Here is an 18,456-nt window from a genome sequence, read left to right as displayed (position 1 = left end):
ACCATGAGATATCGTCTTACACCTGTCAGAATGGTTAAAATTAACAACACAAGAAACAACAGGTGTTGGCAAGGATGCAATGAAAGGGGAACCCTCTTATGCTTTTGGTGGAAATGCAAACTGGTGCAGCCACTGTAGAGAACAGTATAGAGCCTCCTCAAAATGTTAAAAATAGAACTTGATCCAGCAAGTGCACTACTTACTAGGTATTTACTCAAAGTATACAAAAATACAGATTTAAAGGAATACATGCATTCTAATGTTTATAGCAGCATTATCAACAACAGTCAAATGATGGAGAGAGCCCAAATGTCCATCTAATGGTGAATGGGGCAAGAAGAGTAATGGAATATTACTCAGTCATGAAGAAGAATGAAATCTTGCCATTTGCAATGACATGAATGCTCTAGTATGTGTTATGCTAAGTGAAATAAGTCAGAGAAAGACAGATACTGTATGATCTCACTCATATGTGGAATTTCATAAAGAAAAGGGATGAACATAGGAGAAGGGGAAAAAGAAAAAAATGAGAGAGGGAAACAAGCCATAAGACACTCTTAATGATAGAGAACAAGCTGAGGATTGATGGAGGGAGGTGGGTTGGGGATGGGCTAGATGGATGATGGGAGGTGTGTGTCAGGGAGGGAACTGGTTATCATGAGCACCGAGTACTGTATGTAAGTGATGAATGACTGAATTCCGCTCCTGAAACCAATATTGCACCGTATGTTATCTACCTAAAATTTAAATTAAAAAAAAATAAAAAGTAAACTTCCAAATAAATTTTCTGTGGAAGCTAAATTATTGAAGATACAATAGCAAATTCAGCAAGTGCTCTGAGTTTAGAGAAAATTAGTTTTTTCTCACAATTTTGCAGTCAGTTTACTTTAATAATCCTATGCTACAAAAACTTGGGGAGACACAATATCTAAGTTTAATATTTTAGGATTTTAATGTATCAAAGTATGTTTAGTGACTACATAGATAGGTGCATGTCTACTGCAGGCTTGGTAAAAGCAGTTAGAAGGCCAAGTTTCTTGACTGGCTGAAAAATGAAGTCAGCATTTACACTTGTTTTCCTAGATTCTGTTAAAAATTTTGACTAGAAAATCATACACACAGTAAAATAGTGGCAACTATCAGACTTTCACCAATTAAAGTTTGATTTTTCACATTACTGTGTAGCATTTTTTTCCCAACTCACTGCATTTGAAGATGTGATTTCCATTAGTACAAAAATCAGTATAGAAACTAATTAACTTGAAAAATATTCAATGAGTGGATATTAATTGCTTCATTTTTTTAAAAGTTCGTACAAGGACAAAGAAATAGGCACTTTAGGTACTCTAAGAATTTTTCCTTCATTGAATGAATAATAGTCATCTTCCTGAAATTCCTGCGTAGAAACATCTACTAGGTTGGAAACAGCAAGCATAAGAAAAATGCCGTTGGTGAGGAGACCCCACAGTACATATGCATCTACACATCAGGTGTATACCCCATTTCACTTTATTAATGGCTTCTCTCCCTCCTCCTCTCCTTCTAGGCTGTCCCATCAAAGGTCACCCTACCCCCAACATCACGTGGTTCCATGGTGGTCAGCCAGTCGCAACTGTCCCAGGACTGACACATCACATCTTGGCAGCTGGACAGATTCTGCAGGTGGCAAATCTTAGTGGCGGGTCTCAAGGGGAGTTCAGCTGCCTTGCTCAGAACGAGGCAGGAGTGCTCGTGCAGAAGGCTTCTTTAGTGATCCAAGGTAAGAAACCTGGGCTTTGGAGCGGGGCTTAGTTCTTGAAGAAGAAAATCTACCTGAGAATCGAATTCTCTAGTAAAACTAAGTGATGTCTGATCTCAGTGGCTCCTAGAGCATGCAAATCAAGCCAAACCAGGACTCTGTACCTTGAGGTCCTTCAGAAGAGCCATAGGGTCTGTCCCAGCAGAACCTCGAAAAGTCTGTGCTGCTCTTGCAAATGGGTGCTTCTGCTGCTTCTTGTTGCTGCCACTGAGGACAGGGAAGCACCATGCTAGAGCAAAGCCAGGAAGTTTCATTTATGCTTGTTTAACTAGTTAGAGTCACACATACACACATTTATATGCATGCAAGCACACCCACACATGCGTGCAAAGCAGCTTATTAAACTAATGCAAGTTTTCTCCATTAGTGTGGTTAAAAAAAAAAAAAAAACTCTGGATCTGAACTACTTGGTTATTGCCTCCTCTCCTGGAGAGTCAAGCTGGTGCCAGGACCCGCTTATCGTGCTCATGGGTCTTGCGCTGCAGTCATGTGCTAAGTGTTCTATAGGTAACTTTTCTGTGGCTCCTGCATTAATCTTCCAGGAACACAGGCGGTTCAGAAAGCCCTTGGGGGAGGCCTGGCTTTAGCTACGCCAAGAAAAGGTTTGAATGAGCCTGAAATAGTAGGAAACAAAACCAAACTCGGTCTGGTTATGGAAACCAAGTGAGGCTTTCAGGTTTTCCAGAGGCTATTTCTACCTGTGGCCCATTGGGGACTATTTTGAGGGAAAGCAAAATTCTATTGCATGCTATCTAAAATGGGGGATTCTGCAGGGGACAGAATTTTGTGCCAGTGTAGCACAGGAGGAGGGAGATTTTGCTGAGCAAATGGGTTTTCCCCTTAAACATTCTCCCCTGCCATTTGGCTTTCCGGACAGGAAAGTAAATGTTCCCTTTTCTTGCCAACCAGCCATTCTCAGCTGAAAACCAGAAGCCAGTGCCTATCTGCAAGATTTGTAATATACGACCTTGCAAATAAGCACTCATGGTTTACCAGCCCCCAGTTATTTTTAACAGCTTTCCTACCAGTGAGTCCCAGATCCCCAAATAGAAAATCCACAGAAACTGAATTTCTTCCTGATGTCATCGTCTCATGGAAATGAGTACTCTCTGGGTAGGCTGGGTTTTTTGTGGGGGTTTTTTTGGTGAAGTTTTTTTTTCCCAGGTTCAACTCAAAGGTGCACGTACAAATATGATTGCAAAGTATCTCTGATATTTCCGCAACACTTTTTGTTGAAAAAGAAAGTCACTTTCTAGCGACCCACTAGGAAGAAAGAGGACTTAGGAATCTTACTTAAAACTAAGGACTCCAGCCACTGGTTAAGTACTCTCTGTGCCAGGCACCAGGCTCAGCCCCTTTGCTTTCATGACATCCAGTCCTCACAGTAACTTCGCGAGGGAGGGGTTTGGGACTCATTTCATGGATAAGTCACTGATGCTCCTGGACACCGGGCCACTTGGCTACCTAAGTGAAGGGCGGAGGGTCATTCACGAGAGCTCCTCGGGCCTACAGAGCATGGGCCATGTGCGGCCCTCTTCTCACCTGTGATCCTCCTCCTGTGACAGATTACTGGTGGTCTGTGGACAGACTGGCAACCTGCTCGGCCTCCTGTGGGAACAGGGGCGTTCAGCAGCCCCGCCTGAGGTGTCTCCTGAATAGCACTGAGGTCAGCCCCACTCACTGTGCGGGGAAAGTGCGCCCTGCTGTGCGGCCCGTCGCTTGCAACCGGAGAGACTGCCCTTCTCGGTGAGTGTGCCGCACGCCGCTCAGGCCTCCCCAACCCCAAGGCTGGGCCCCGACTGTTAGCCAAGTCAGCGGCTAGCCCGTGTCTGGCACTGCGGAGGGAGACACAGATGTCAGCAAGGATGCCTGCCCCCCAAGGCCCTGTGCTTCTCCACAGGTCCCGACTTGCCAGGCCTCCCCACCCTGTGGAAAATATCCCTCAGATTGGGCCTCCTCCCTCGGCAGTTGGTTCTCTCACCACTCAGCAGGCTAAGGACCGCGTGGGGCACCCCAAGTGCCTGAGAGGGTCTGTTCAGGGAGCAGGAGCATCCCAGGCCCTAGCCAGAGCTCGCTCACGTCCTGCAATAAGAAATTTGCTCTCTGGGAGCATCTGCGTCGCTCAGTCACTGGGCCTCTGCCTTCAGCTTGGGTTGTAATCCTGGGGTCCCAGGATCAAGCCCTACATCAGGCTCCCCACTGGAGCCTGCTTTTCGCTCTGCCTGCTGCTCTCCCTGCTTGTGCTTTCTCTGTCAAATAAATAAATCTGAAAGACAGAGGGGGAAGGAAGGAAGGAAGGAAGGAGAATAAAGAGAAAGGAAGGAAGGAAAGAGAAAAAAGAAGAGGGGAGAGAGAAGAAAAAGAAAATTTGCTCTCTGGTCTATAAGAGGACAACTGTGTTTGCAGCTGAGGTGCTGAGGGCAGAGGGGTTACTGGCCTTCATCCCAGACTCTCCCCTTTCTTCAAACTTCAGAAACAGTGCTACTCAGTACTCTAGGTGAGGAAATGTTACCCTCTTCTTCAAAGGGTTGCATCCTGCATTAAGGCAAAACACATCTTCATTTTCTGTAGTTGCCTCCATGTTGGATAGAGCTTCTGGCCTCTGGTCCCAGAGTGACAACCTCTGTCTCTGCCTGTTCCAGCTCTGAGAAGCTGTGAGTCCCACAGAGCCTCCTACCCCCAGTTTGCTGGCCGTCGCTGAAGGGGTACTGAATGGGCTTAGAGTTGGCACCAGCGTGGCATCCCGAGCCTGGGAGGACTTGGCTGGGCCTCGCGATGCCCCCTTCCTACCTGTCTAGGGGACTTTCTTACACGACTCAGACACCCGCTTTGTGTTTTGCCAGCTGAGTCATAAGGAGCAGCTGAAACCAGGAGAGACTCAATGAAATATGAAACACGCTCATTAATATCAGCAGTTTGACTTGCTGACGGGAAGGTTTCCATGGGAATGATTAATGTCCTTTTATACCCTTCCTGAACTGTAACATAGCCATACCTCTCCTTTCTCAAACCTCCCCACCCCCGACCCCAACTCCTGAAAAATTGCTGAAATGTATATTTGGAAATAAAAGTTGATTGAAATGCAGGCCTGACATTCACCGGGGATATGAGGGGCTGGAGGACTGCCCTCGCCAAGCTATTTGAAATGAAGACGAAGTCTTGGACCTGCCGAGGGTCTTTTGATTTGCTGTGGTGATGGTCAGAGTCAATCAGCCTCGTTTACTCCTGCAAGTGAAACAATGGCTGTGTCAGCTTGGGTTTCAGTGCCCCCAGGAGCCTTGCAACACCTCGTGCCGACTTCCAAAGTGGCTCTGCTCCTGCGCACTGGAGACCTGCACACAGTCCTCTCTCTCCAGCGCCGATGGAGCAGGGAGGCTCCACCAAACTTTATAAGTCACAGCTCCGGATTCAAAAAGAATTGGCTCCCTGTCTCTGCTACTTGCCTCTCCTGGGAGCCACGTGTGGTGCCACGGGACCAGGAAGGGGCCACAGGTCCACCTTTGACTGGTTTCCCGGCCACGCTTCTCAGGCACCTCAGCAGCCTTCTCTGAACACAAACAAGGGTCGCCCTGGTTGTCTGTGAATAGGGCAGGGAAGTCCAGCTTGGACCCTGGCGGCTGTTTTACCATTTCATTTAGATAAACTCTGTCTCAAGCATTAAAACCCAAGAATGCTCTTTTCTGTTTCCCCCACACTGTCCCCTTTTCCCCTTCTCTTTGAAAACTAGCCCTAGGTGCAAACATGCACAGAGACCCTCTATGGGGTTGTATCTGGACCGAGGATTTCAGTGTGTTTCCCAAATTCTAGCTGGGCCTTATGAGAAAAGCTGTTTCCACAGTCCTGGCCCATCTCACTTCTGATGGCGCAGATTGTAGCCGGAACCTAACATCCTGAGAAATGCCGGTCTCCCCATAGGCAGCCCGCGAGCAAGTGTAGGGCCTATGCCCCATGACTTGTGGAGGTGGGAAACTGTTGCACAAAGCCTGAAGGTACTTAGCCCGTTTCCCAGGGATTCAACAAAATCCAGTGAGACGTGGGTTAAGGAAAGGTAGAAAAGAGAGTGAGTACTAGCAGACGAAACACTGACTCGGGGGAGAGCCAGAGACACAGTATGGATCTGACTTCCCTAGGAGACCGTCCCTCTTCCTCCACACACCTGGCTGGCTTCAGGAAGTCCCAGAACCACAGTGCAGCCTAACTAAGCTACAGGACTATCTTCCCAGAGCGTTCCCTCTGCAGGCTCGTGGATTTGGGGCCGGGGAGACAAGTGATGTTTAGACCACTCTTTCAAGATGCAGCTTTGCAGTCAGTTTCCGAAGGGTATTTGTTTTCTGTGGCTGCAAATTAGCACAAATGTGGTGGCTACAAAGAACAGACATTTATTGCTCACAGTCTGGAAGGCCGGAAGTCCAAAATCAAGGCGTCGGCTGGGCTGCAACCCCTGGAACTTCCTCAAGCCTTGCTGACTTCCAGTGGCCCCAGGCATCCCTCGGCTTATGACCATGTCACACCAGCCTTTGCCTCTGTAGTCACACTGCCTCCTCCTCTAACCTCTCTTCCTCTTCTAAGGACATTTGTGAAGGCAGAGAATGTAGGATAATCGCATCTCAAAGTCCTTAATTAAGTCTGCAAAGTCCGTTTGTCTGAATGTGGTATCAGTCCCAGCTCCTGGGGATCTGATGTTTACATCAGATCTTTTGGGGGACCATTTTCAGCCTTCCACTCCGTGTATACCATGAAAAGGGCCATGCCCCAAGATTAGTAGCTATGTGGTGAGAAGAAGGAGGTGTTCAGGCTCTGTTTCTGAGGCGATATGGCATCATTCCTCTGCCCAAGCCTGACCCTTTGCTCTTCCTCTGCCCAGGTGGATGGTGACCTCCTGGTCGGCCTGTACCCGGAGCTGTGGGGGAGGTGTCCAGACCCGCCGGGTGACCTGCCAGAAGCTGACAGCCTCTGGGATCTCCACCCCTGTGTCCAATGATCTGTGCACACAGCTCGCCAAACGGCCGGTAGACACCCAGGCCTGCCACCAGCAGCTCTGCGTGGAGTGGGCCTTCTCCAGCTGGGGCCAGGTAAGAGGATTTTATTTGAAAGGTAAGTCTAAAGGTGCAGACCCAGCCATGGTAGGAAGTAAAAGGCCACCACTGCCCCATCCTCTGTGATGTCAGACCCTTCACATCCCATCTGTCAATCAATTCACCTGCCCAGTGTCCATCTTTCATACTCATCTGTTTTAAAATGTTGTTGGGACTTAAAAAGAAAAAAAAAAAAACAATCCAGTGTGGTGCTTGGCAGAAGTACATGAAGGCGTACTCTCCATTTCTTTCAAAGTCTGTGTTCAGAACCTACAGGGGACCTACTTAGCGTCTAAGAGCGGCCTGCCCTGCTAATCAGATAGAACCCTTCCCTCCAGCTGTGTGGTGACAACTGTTGTCCGTCAGAGTCTGGGACTAATTCATAGGCTGAACTTATTCTGACTGGCCCGGCATAGTTTCTCACTGGTTGGTAGCTGAAGCAAGCCATTGAGTCTGGCCTTCTGGGATGGCCCAAAACTACACAGCACTCTTAATTCTCTGTGTAAGTGTACGAACTAATGTGACTGAATGTTTTGGGCAGCCAGCAACTCAAAACGTGTTGGAACTGGCTATCTATACATTATCTATACATTACAGTGTTCATACCCACCCTGAGGTGCGTTCTTTGGAAAACAAGCCCTTGGAACTTCCCATTAAGTTAATACATTGTGGCCATCTCTAATGAAGATCAAATGTTATTTGGAGGAAATCTGGCCACAGAATTCACTTGCAGTCCATAGGCCATTTGTGTCCCAGGTGAGTCCGGGATAATGCTCATCGCTGGCCAGCCAACACACTCGGCCATGAGACTCCTTTTTGGCACCTTTACCAACACCCCCCCTCACTTCCAGTGACCTAATGTATGTGCTTCATAATCAAAGAGGTATGAGCTCCCTTTTGCTCTGATGCCTGGGGGATATCATCTTTCTCTTACCTGGAAAAGCCCACTTCTGCTAGCTTTCATTCTGCCCAAGGCAGCTCAGCTTCTAGACCCTCAAGGTTTACTGGCAGTTTGTAAAATTACAATTAGGAACAGACCTGGCTTCACATGAGAGATGTTTCTGCACCATATCACTGAGGTCGCTAAAAGGGACATACATTGTCTATATTGATCATTCTCAGTGATTCCTTCCTCCAAAAGAGAAAAAAAGTCCTTCCCCCTTCCTTCCCTTCAAACAACACTCTCATCCTCTTTCTTCTAAATCCTTCTAGACAAGTATGTCTCAAGCTTTAATGTGACTCACTTGTGGATCTTGTTAGAAATGCAAATTCTGATATGGCAGGTCTGGAGCAGAGCCTTGGATAATGAATTTTTTTATCATGGTATAATTGACATATACCCATTAGGTTAATTTCAGGTATATAACCTATGATTGGATATCTATATACATTGCCAAATGATCACAATAAGTCTAACATCTGTTACCATACCTACTTAGGAAAAAATTTTTTCCTGTGATGAGATTTTAAGATCGACTCTTAGCAACTTTAAAATATACAAGAGAGTAATATTAACTATAGTCACCATGCCGTACCTTCCATCTCCAGGACATGTTTATTTTATAACTGGAGGTTTGTACTGTTTCAGCCCCTCCACATATTTCACTTACCCCCACCCCCACCTCTGGCAACCAACAGTATTCTCTGCATTTATTATGGTTTGGAGGGAGGGGTTGTTTAAATTCCACATATGAAACTACACAGTATTTGTCTTTGTCTTTGTCTAACTTGACTTTCATGTCCTCAAGGTCTATACCTGCCATCACTAAAAGCAAGAGATCATTTTTATGGCTGAATAATATTCTGTGTGTGTATGCGTGTATGTGCATGTGCACGTGCCATATTTCCTTTATCCATTCATCCACTGATGGATACTTAAGTTGTTCTATATCTTGACTGTTGCAAATAATGCTGCAATGAACATGGGGGTTATGTATCCTTTCAAGTTAGTGTTTTCATTTTTTTTTTGATAGATACCCAGAAATAGAATTTCTTTTTTTTTTTTAAAGATTTTTTTTTAATTTTATTTATTTATTTGAGAGAGAGAGACAGTGAGAGAGAGCATGAGCGAGGAGAAGGTCAGAGAGCGAAGCAGACTCCCCATGGAGCTGGGAGCCTGATGTGGGACTCGATCCCGGGACTCCAGGATCACGCCCTGAGCCGAAGGCAGTCGTCCAACCAACTGAGCCACCCAGGCGTCCCCAGAAATAGAATTTCTGGTTGATACGGTAGTTCTACTTTAAATTTTTGAGGAACCTATGTACTGTTTCTTATAATGGCTGCACCAATTTATATTCTCACCAACAGTGCACAATGGTTCCCTTTTCTCCCCATCCTCATCAACACTTCTTGTCTTTTTGGTACTGGCTATTCTAACAGGTATGAGGTGATATCTATCTCATTGTGGTTTTGATTTATATTTCACGGATGCTCGGTAAGCTTGAGCACGTTTTCATGACCTGTTGACCATCTGTATGTCTTCTTGGGGAACATATCTATTCAGATCCTCTGCCTTTTTAAAATTGCATTTTTTGGTTTTCTGTTATTGAGTTGTAAAAGTGCTCAATGTATTTTGGATAGTAGCCCCTTAGATGATTTGCAAATATCTTCTCCCATTCGGTAGGTTGCCTTTTCATTTTGCAGATGGCTTCCTTTGCTGATGTAGTCCCACTTGTTTACTTTCCTCATGTTGCCTTTGCTTTTCATGTCAGATCCCAACATATAATTGCCAAGAATGATGTCAAAGAGCTTACTGCCTATGTGTTCTTGGATTTCTGTGATTTCAAAAATTATGTTCAAGTTTAACATTTTGAGTGCAATTTTCTTTATGATGTAAGAGTAGTTCAATTTCATTTTTTTGTATCTGGCTTTCCCGGTTTTTCCAGCACCATTTATTGAAGAGACTGTCCTTTCCCCCTTGTATATCCATGGCTCCTTTGTCATAAATTAACCATATATGCATGGGTCTAATTCTGAGCTCTCTGTTCTGTTCCATTGACCTATGTGTCTGGTTTTATGTCAAACCATACTGTCTGGATTACTGTAAGTTTTTAATAGTTTGTAAGCAGGGAGCATGACGCTTCCAGCTTTTGTGTTCTCTCTCCAGATTGCTTTGGTTATTGGGGGTCTTTTGTGATTACATGCAAATTTTAAGATTTTTCTATTTCTGTAAGAAATGTCATTGGAATTTTGACAGGGATTGCATTTAATGTGCAGATTACTTTGGGCAGTATGAATGTTTTAACAATAGTGATTCATCTGATCTATGAACATAAAATGTCTTCTTGCATCTTCTTCAATTTCTTTCACTGATGTCCTAGTTTTCAGTTTATAGGTCTTTTACCTCCTTGGGTAAATTTATTCCTAGAATTTTTTTTCTTTTTGATACAATTACAAATGGAATTTTAAAAATTTTTCTGACAGTTTGTTATTAGTCTGGAAATACAATAGACTTTTTGTATTGATTGTATATACTACAACTTCACTGATTGGTTTATTAGTTCTAACAGGTTTTTGGGGTCCTTTATGGTTTTCTATATAAAATGTCATCTGCACATATAGTGACAGTTTTACTTCTTACTTTCTAATTTGGATGTCTTTTATTTCTTTCTCTTGAGTAATTGCTCTGACTAGGACTGCCAATACTATATTGAATAAAAGTGGCAAAAGTGGGCATCCTAGTCTTATTTCTGGTCTTGGAGGAAAGGCATTCAGCTTTACAACTTTGAGTATGTTTCCTATGGGCTTGTCATGGGAATTATTTTGTTGAGGTACATTCCCTCTATACCCACTTTTTTTTTTGCTATTTTATTATTTTTATTGTTATGTTAATCACCATACCATACATCATTAGTTTTTGATGTAGTGTTCTAAGATTCATTGTTTATATACCACACCCAGTGTTCCATGTAATACATGCCCTCCTTAATGCCTACCACCAGGCTCCCCGATCCCCCCTCCCCCTCCCTTCTAAAACCCTCAGTTTGTTTCTCAGAGTCCATAGTCTCTCACGGTTCGTCTCCCCCTCCGATTCCTCCCTTCATTTTTCCCTTCCTTCTCCTAGTGTCTTCCATGCTATTCCTAATATTCCACATGTAAGTGAAACCATATGATAATTTCTCTGCTTGACTTCTTTCACTTAGCATGATCTCTTCCAGTCCCATCCATGTTGATGCAAAAGTTGGGTATTCATCCTTTCTTATGGCTGAGTAATATTCCAATGTATAAATGGAATATTCTTTATCCATTTGTCTGTTGAAGGGCATCGTGGCTCTTTCCACAGTTTGGCTATGGTGGACAGTGCTGTTATGAACACTGGGGTACATGTGGCCCTTATTTTCAGTACATCTGTATCTTTGGGGTAAATACCCAGTAGTGCAATTGCCAGGTCATAGGGAAGCTCTGTTTTTAATTTTTGAGGAAGTATAGTGACATACAATGTTATCTTAGTTTCAGGTGTACAACATAGTGAACCCACAATCTTATACATTACTCAGTGCTCACTACAATAAGTGTAGTCACCAGCTGTCACCATACATTACAGTATTATTGACTATGTTCCTTTATGATGTATTTTTCATCTCCATGATTTGTGTATTTTAAACTCATAGTTTATACTTTTTTTAAGATTTTATTTATTTGAGAGAGATACAGTGAGAGAGAGCATGAGCAAGGAGAAGGTCAGAGAGCGAAGCAGACTCCCCATGGAGCTGGGAGTCTGATGCAGGACTCGATCCCGGGACTCTGGGATCATGACCTGAGCCGAAGGCAGTCGTCCAACCAACTGAGCCACCCAAGCGTCCCTCAAAGTTTATACTTCTTAATCCCCTTCATCTATCTTTCCCATGACCCCATTCATCTCCCCTTTGGCAACCAACAGTTTGTTCTCTGTATTTAAGTCTCTGGGTTTTGTCTGGTTTGGTTTGGCTTTCAGATTCCACATTTAAGTCAGAGTATATGGTATCTGTCTTTCTCTGTTTCACTTAATTCATTTAGCATAATATCCTCTAGGTCTGTCCATGTTGTTGCATAGATTTCACTTTTTATGGCTGAGTAATATTCCATTGTATGGATATATATCACATCTTCTTCATCCATTCACCTATCAGTGAACATTTGGGTTAATTCCGTATCTTAACTACCATAAATAATTCTGCACTAAATTTAGAGGTGCATACATCTTTTAGAATTTGTGTTGTCAAGATTTTTGGGTAAACACTCAGTAGTGGAATTACTGGGTCATATAGCATTTCTATTTTTAATTTTTTGATATCTCCTATACTATTTTACAATAGTTATGTCAATTTACATTCTCACCAGCAGTGCACAAGGGCTCCCTTTTCTCCACGTCTTTGCTGACACTTGTTATTTATTGTCTTTTTCATACTAACGATTCTGACAGATGTAAGATCTCATTATGGTTTTGACTTGCATTTCCCTAATTAGTGATGTTGAACATGTTTTCATGTGTCTATTCAGGTTCTCTGCCCATTTTTTCATGGATTTTGTGTGTACATATTGAGTTGTGTAAGTTATCCTGGATATTAACCCCTTATTGAATATATTACTTATAAATATCTTCTCTCAGTCGTTAGGTTGCCTTTTGTTTTGTTGATGATTTCCTTGGCTGTGCAAAAGCTTTTTATTTTGATGTAATCTCAGTTGTTTATTTTTGCTTTCCTTCCCTTGACTGAAGATACATACTCTTAAATACATTTCTAAGGTTGATGTCCAAGAGACTTCTGCCTGTGTTTTAAGGAGTTTTATAGTTTCGAGTCTCAAATTTAGGTCTTTAATCCATTTTGAGTTAATTTTTGTGTATGGTATAAGAAAGCATCCCAGTTTCATTCTTTTGCATGTAGCTGTCCACCTTTTCCAGCACCATTTATTGAAAAGACCATCCTTTCCCCCATTGTATATTGTTGTATCCTTTGTTGAACATTGACCATGTAAGTGTTGGTTTATTCCTAGCCTTTCTATCTGTTCCATTGATCTTTGTGCCAATTTTTGTGTCAGTACCATACTGTTTTGATTGTTACAACTTTGTAACATATCTTGAAATCAGGGATTATGATACTTCCAGCTTTTTTGTTCTCTCTCAAGATTGTTTTGGATATTGGAGGTCTTTTTTGGTTCCATACAAATTTTAGGAATATTCTAGTTCTGTGAAAAATGCTATTGGTATTTTGATGGGGATTATATTTAATAGGTAGATTACTTTGAGTACTATGGATTTTTTAACAATATTCTTCAACCTATGAGCATGGTATATATATCCAGTTGTTATGTTATCTTCAGTTTCTTTCATCAATGTCATAGTTTTTAGAGTACAGGTCTTTCACTTCCTTGGTTAAATTTATTCCTAGGTGTGTGTGTGTGTGTCTGTGTGTGTGTGTGTGTGTGTGTGTGTGTGTGTGTGTGAAATATAAATGGTCTTCTAAATTTTTCTGCTACTTTATCAGTACATAGAAATGCAACCAATCTATGTATTAATTTTGTATCCTGCAACTTTATGAATTTGTTTATTCTAATAGTTTTTTGGTGGAGTCTTTAGGGTGTTCAATGTATAGTATTATATATCATCTAGGAAAAGAGTTTTATTTCATCTTTACCAATTTTGATTCCTTTTATTTCTTTTTCTTCTCTGGTTGTGGCAGCTAGGACTTCCAGTAATAGGCTGAATAAAAGTGGGGAGAGTGGACATCTTTGTCTTGTTCCTTATCTTAGAGGGAAAGCTTTCTGTTTTTTACCATTGAGTATCATGTTAATGTGGGTTTTTCATACATGGCCTTTATTATGTTGTAGGACATTCCATATGTTCTTTCTAAACCCACCTTGTTGACAGTTTTTATCATGCATAGATATTGTATTTTGTGAAACTTTTTTCCTGCCATCTACTGAGATTATCATAAGGTTTTTGTGATGTATCACTCCGGTGATTTACAAATATTGAACTACCCTTGCATCTCTGGAATAAATCCCTCTTGATTGTGATGAATGATCCTTTTTTAATATAGTTTTAAATTTGGTTTGCTAATATTTTGAGGATTATTGCATCTATGTTCCCCAGGAACATTGGCCTGTAGTTTTCCCTTTTTTGCGGTGTCTTTTGGCTGGTTTTGGTATCAGAGTAATGCTGGCCTCATAGAATAAATGAGAAAGCTTTCCTCTTCTATTTTTCTTTAATAATTTTAGAAGGATAAGTATTAAATCTTCTTTAAAAGTTTGGTAGAGGGGTGCCTGGGTGGCTCAGTGGGTTAAAGCCTCTGCTTTCGGCTCAGGTCATGATCCCGGGGTCCTGGAATCAAGCCCCACATCGGGCTCTCTGCTCGGCAGGGAGCCTGCTTCCTTTCCTCTCTCTCTCTTTCTGCCTGCCTCTCTGCCTGCTTGTGATCTCTGTCTGTCAAATAAATAAAATCTTTTAAAATTTTTTTTAAAAAATAAAAGTTTGGGGCGCCTGGGTGGCTCAGTGGGTTAAAGCCTCTGCCTTTGGCTCAGGTCATAATCCCAGGGTCCTGGGATCCAGCTCTGCATCAGGCTCTCTGCTCCTTGGGAAGCCTGTTTCCTCCTCTCTCTGCCTACTTGTTATCTCTGTCAAATAAATAAATAAAATCTTTTTAAAAAAAGTTTGGTAGAATTCACCTGTGAAGTCTTCTTGTCCTAGAAATTTGGGGATGGGGAGAATTTTTGATTACCAGATTCAATTTCATTACTAGGAATTGGTCTGTTCAGGTTTTCTCTTTGTTCCTACTCCAGTTTTAGAAGATTGTATTTGGGGGAATGTACCCATATCTTCTAGGGTTTTTTTGGCATCTAATTTTTCATAGTATTCTCTTTATAATTCCTGTGGTGTTATTTGCGTCTCCATTTTTTTTCCTAATTTTGAGTCCTTTTATTTCTCAATGAGTCTGAGCAAAAGTTTATCAATTTCATTTATCTTTTCAAAGAAGCAGCTCTTGGCTTTGTTGATTTTTCTATTTTTTTAATTTCTACTTATTTCCACTCTAATCTTATTATGCCCTTATTTCTATTAAGTTTAGAAAAAGAAGAAAGCCCTATTTCTTTAGGAATAAGGTTAGTTTGAGATTTTTCTTATTTTTTATGGTAGGCCTGTATTGCTATAAACTTTCCTCTTAGAACTGTATTGTCTATATCCCAAAGATTTTGGACTATTGCGTTTGCAATTTCATTCATCTCTCTGTATTGTTAGATTTTTCTATTTATTCACCCCCTTTGGATCTTTAGAAGCATGTGGTTTAGCTTCATGTCTTTGTGTTTTTCCAATTTTTTATTGTAATTTATTTCTAGTTTCATACCATTGTGGTTGGAAAAGATGCTTGATATGATTTTTAATCTTACTAAATTTATTGAGACTTGTTTTGTGGTCTGACATGTGATCTGTCCTAGAGAATGTTCCATGTGCACTTGAAAAAAATGTGTATTCTGTTTCTGAATGGAATGTTCTGTGTATCTGTTAAGTTCATCTCATCTAATGTGTAGTTCAAGGCCTTGATTTCCTTGTCAGTTTTCAGTCTGGATTATCTATCCATTGATGTAAGTGGAGTATTAAAGTCTCCTGCTATTAATGTATTACTGTCAATTTCTCCCTTTATGTCTGTTAATATTGTGTTATATATTTAGATGTACCTATATTGGGTGAATAGGCATTTAAAATTGTCACACTTTGTTGGATTGATTATTTTATCATTATATAATGCCTTTCTTTGTCTCTTGCTATGCTTTTTAAAGTGTTTTGTCCAATAGATCTTTTTCCATTCCTTCACTTTCAGTTCATGTCTTTTCTGAAGTGAGTCTTATAGGCAGCATATAGCTGTGTCTTTTTTTTAAGTCATTCAATCACATATGTCTTTTGATTAGAGCATTTAGTCCCCTTACATTTAATAACTGATAGGTATGTTCTTATTTCCATTTTGTTTTTCTAGTTCCTTTCTGTTCATCTTCTGCTCCCTTTCCTTACAGTTTGATGGCATTCTTTAGTGTTATATGCTTGGATTCCTTTCTCTTTATTTTTTGTGTATACATTATAGGTTTTTACTTTGTAGTTACCATTGAATTCATATACAACATCCTAGGTATGTAACAGTCTATATTAATCTGATGGTCACTTCAGTTCAAACACATGCTAAAGCCACTAAATTTTTATTTCCCTGCCAATTTTATATTATATCATTTTGCATCTTTTTATTTTGTGAATCCCTTGATTAATTTTTATAGATAATTGTAATTGATTTTACTACTTTCATGTTTTAACCTCCACACTGGCTTTCTAAGTAATTATCTACTACCTTTACTATATATTCATTTTTACCAGTAAAGTGTTTTTCTAGTATGACCCCTTCTTCCAACTTAAATTCCCTTTAACGTTACTTGTAAGGCTGGTTTAGTGATGAACTCTTTATTTTGCCTAGAAAACTCTCATTCTCTCCTTCAATTTTCAGCAATAACCTTGCCAAGTATTCTTTGTTGTGGATGTTTTTTCCATTCAGCACTTTGAATATGTCATGCTATGCTCTTTAGGCCTGCAAAGTTTCTGCTAAAAAAATCAGCTGATAGCCTTGAGATTTCCCTTTTATGAAATAGTTTGTTTTTTTCTTTTTTTTTTAAGATTCTTTATCTTTCATCTTTGCCATTTTAATTATTACATGTCTTGGTGTGAACCTCCTTAGGTTCCTTTTATTTGGGGATCTGCTTCCTAGACTTGGATGTCTAGGAAGTTTTCTTCCCTTCCTCCTTGGAAGATCCTTAACCTGTCTTCTCACTTTTTTAATTTTTGCTCTTCAGTTTGGTTATCCAGATCTCTGAACCATTCTTCTGCATCTTCTAATCTGTTGATTCTCCTTAGCATATTTTTCATTTTAGTGCTTGAGGTTGGTTTTTGTTTTTTTTATCTTATGTCTTTTTGTTGAAATTTTCACTGAGCTCATCTCTTTTCTCAAGTGTAGTCTCTTTACCACCATTACTTTAAACTCATTATCAGCCATATTAATTATGTTTCATTAAAATTTTTGTCTATGGTATTATCTTGTTCTTTCATTTAAGACATATTCCTGTCTCATTTTATCTAACGCTCTGTGTTTATTTCTGTGTATTAAGAAGGTCATCTACAGCTCCTGGTCTTAAGAGATACTGTAGTCCCCTATAACACTATTCCCCCAGGTAATAAGAACCAGTTACTCCAGGGGTAAAGGGCTGTGTGAACCCTCCTGTTCTGGCTGTGATTGCTTTAGATACACTGGTGGGTGGGACTGGCCTTGAGGCCAGCCAGCTACAATGACCTGCTTTGCCTGTTTTAAGTGCACTGAGCAGGGTTAAAGCTGTTCAGAGACCCAGCAGCAGGCACTGTGGCCATCCTGATAGGTGGGCTGGCACTCAGCTGTCTGTAATTAGCCTCTGCCACAGCTGCAGGCACACCAAAGGACAGAGCTTTCTCTCTGTGCAGCCAGGTAAGAGCTCCAGCTGCACAAACTACAGGTTCCTTGGTGTGAAGGATTTATCCATCCTCTTCCCAGGGTAGGAGTCACTGTGGAGTTGCACCAGTCCCTGCCAAGGTTGCCTGCCAGGTGCCATGGGGCAGGAGCTGCTCTGGAGGGATACCAGTCTTGGCCGGTATGTTGGGTGTGCAGAAGAATGCCAGGATGGGTCATGCAGAGCTAGCCAGGTAAATGAGGTGTTGTTAGCTGGATCCCCCAAGCATTCAGTTAGAAGATGTCAAGAAAGGGCGCCTGGGTGGCTCAGTGGGTTTAGCCTCTGTCTTTGGCTCAGGTCATGATCTCAGGGTCCTGGAATCGAGTTCCGCGTCGGGCTCTCTGCTTGGCAGGGAGCCTGCTTCCTCCTCTCTCTCTGCCTGCCTGCCTGCCTGCCTCTCTGCCTACTTGTGATCTCTGTCAAATAAATAAATAAAATCTTAAAAAAAAAAAAAAAGATGTCAAGAAAAATGGTGCCCACAGCACTTTTTTTTTCCCAGATAAATCTGCAAATCCGTGCTCCTCCAGCACATTCTATGATTAGTCAATTAACATTCTAAGATTAGTCAATAAACTTCAAATATACTACAGTTGCTTTTCAAACAGCTGCTTCTGTGCTGTGTTTTAGGCCAGTTATTTAGCATGTTGGCTCTTTAAAGACAGGGACTCAGTTTCCTATCACCCTCCTGCTCTCCTAGAGCTAAGCCTGGTAATTTGTTTTTAAGATTTTTTTAAAAATTTATTTGACAGAGAGCACAAGCAAGGGGAGCAGCAGAGGGAGAGGGAGAAGCAAACTACCGCTGAGCAGGGAGCCCGATGCAGGACTAGATCCCAGGACACTAGGATCACGACCTGAGCCGAGGGCAAACTCAGCCTACTATGCCACCCAGGTGTCCCTAAGCCTGCTGATTTTCAAAGACAGACTGTACTTCCAGTGCTAATCTCCAGGGCCAGGAGTACCCAGTGTGGGGTCTGATCCCTCTCACTTCTCCATGCTTATGATGTCCCTCCCTTTTGTGGTTAGTCACACTGGGGGTTTAGTTCCTGACTGCCCCTCCTTCCCTTTTTTTTTTTTTTTTAAGATTTTTTATTTATTTAT

General features: G+C 41.7%; 1 protein-coding gene across 1 annotated transcript in view; it reads left to right on the top strand.

Moving 5' to 3' along the window:
- The window catches only part of ADAMTSL1 (ADAMTS like 1), a 390,585-nt gene that overhangs the window by 353,025 nt on the left and 19,104 nt on the right, over positions 1-18,456 (top strand). Inside the window, exons 25-27 of the mRNA XM_044265608.1 lie at positions 1,547-1,759; positions 3,364-3,544; positions 6,663-6,870. Coding sequence (XP_044121543.1) covers positions 1,547-1,759; positions 3,364-3,544; positions 6,663-6,870 — 602 coding nt within the window. The remainder of the gene's footprint in view (positions 1-1,546; positions 1,760-3,363; positions 3,545-6,662; positions 6,871-18,456) is intronic.

This window comes from Neovison vison, chromosome 9 (genome assembly GCF_020171115.1).
Source record: "Neovison vison isolate M4711 chromosome 9, ASM_NN_V1, whole genome shotgun sequence".
NCBI classification, from domain to species: domain Eukaryota; kingdom Metazoa; phylum Chordata; class Mammalia; order Carnivora; family Mustelidae; genus Neogale; species Neogale vison.
This window is presented reverse-complemented; position numbering and strand designations above follow the sequence as displayed.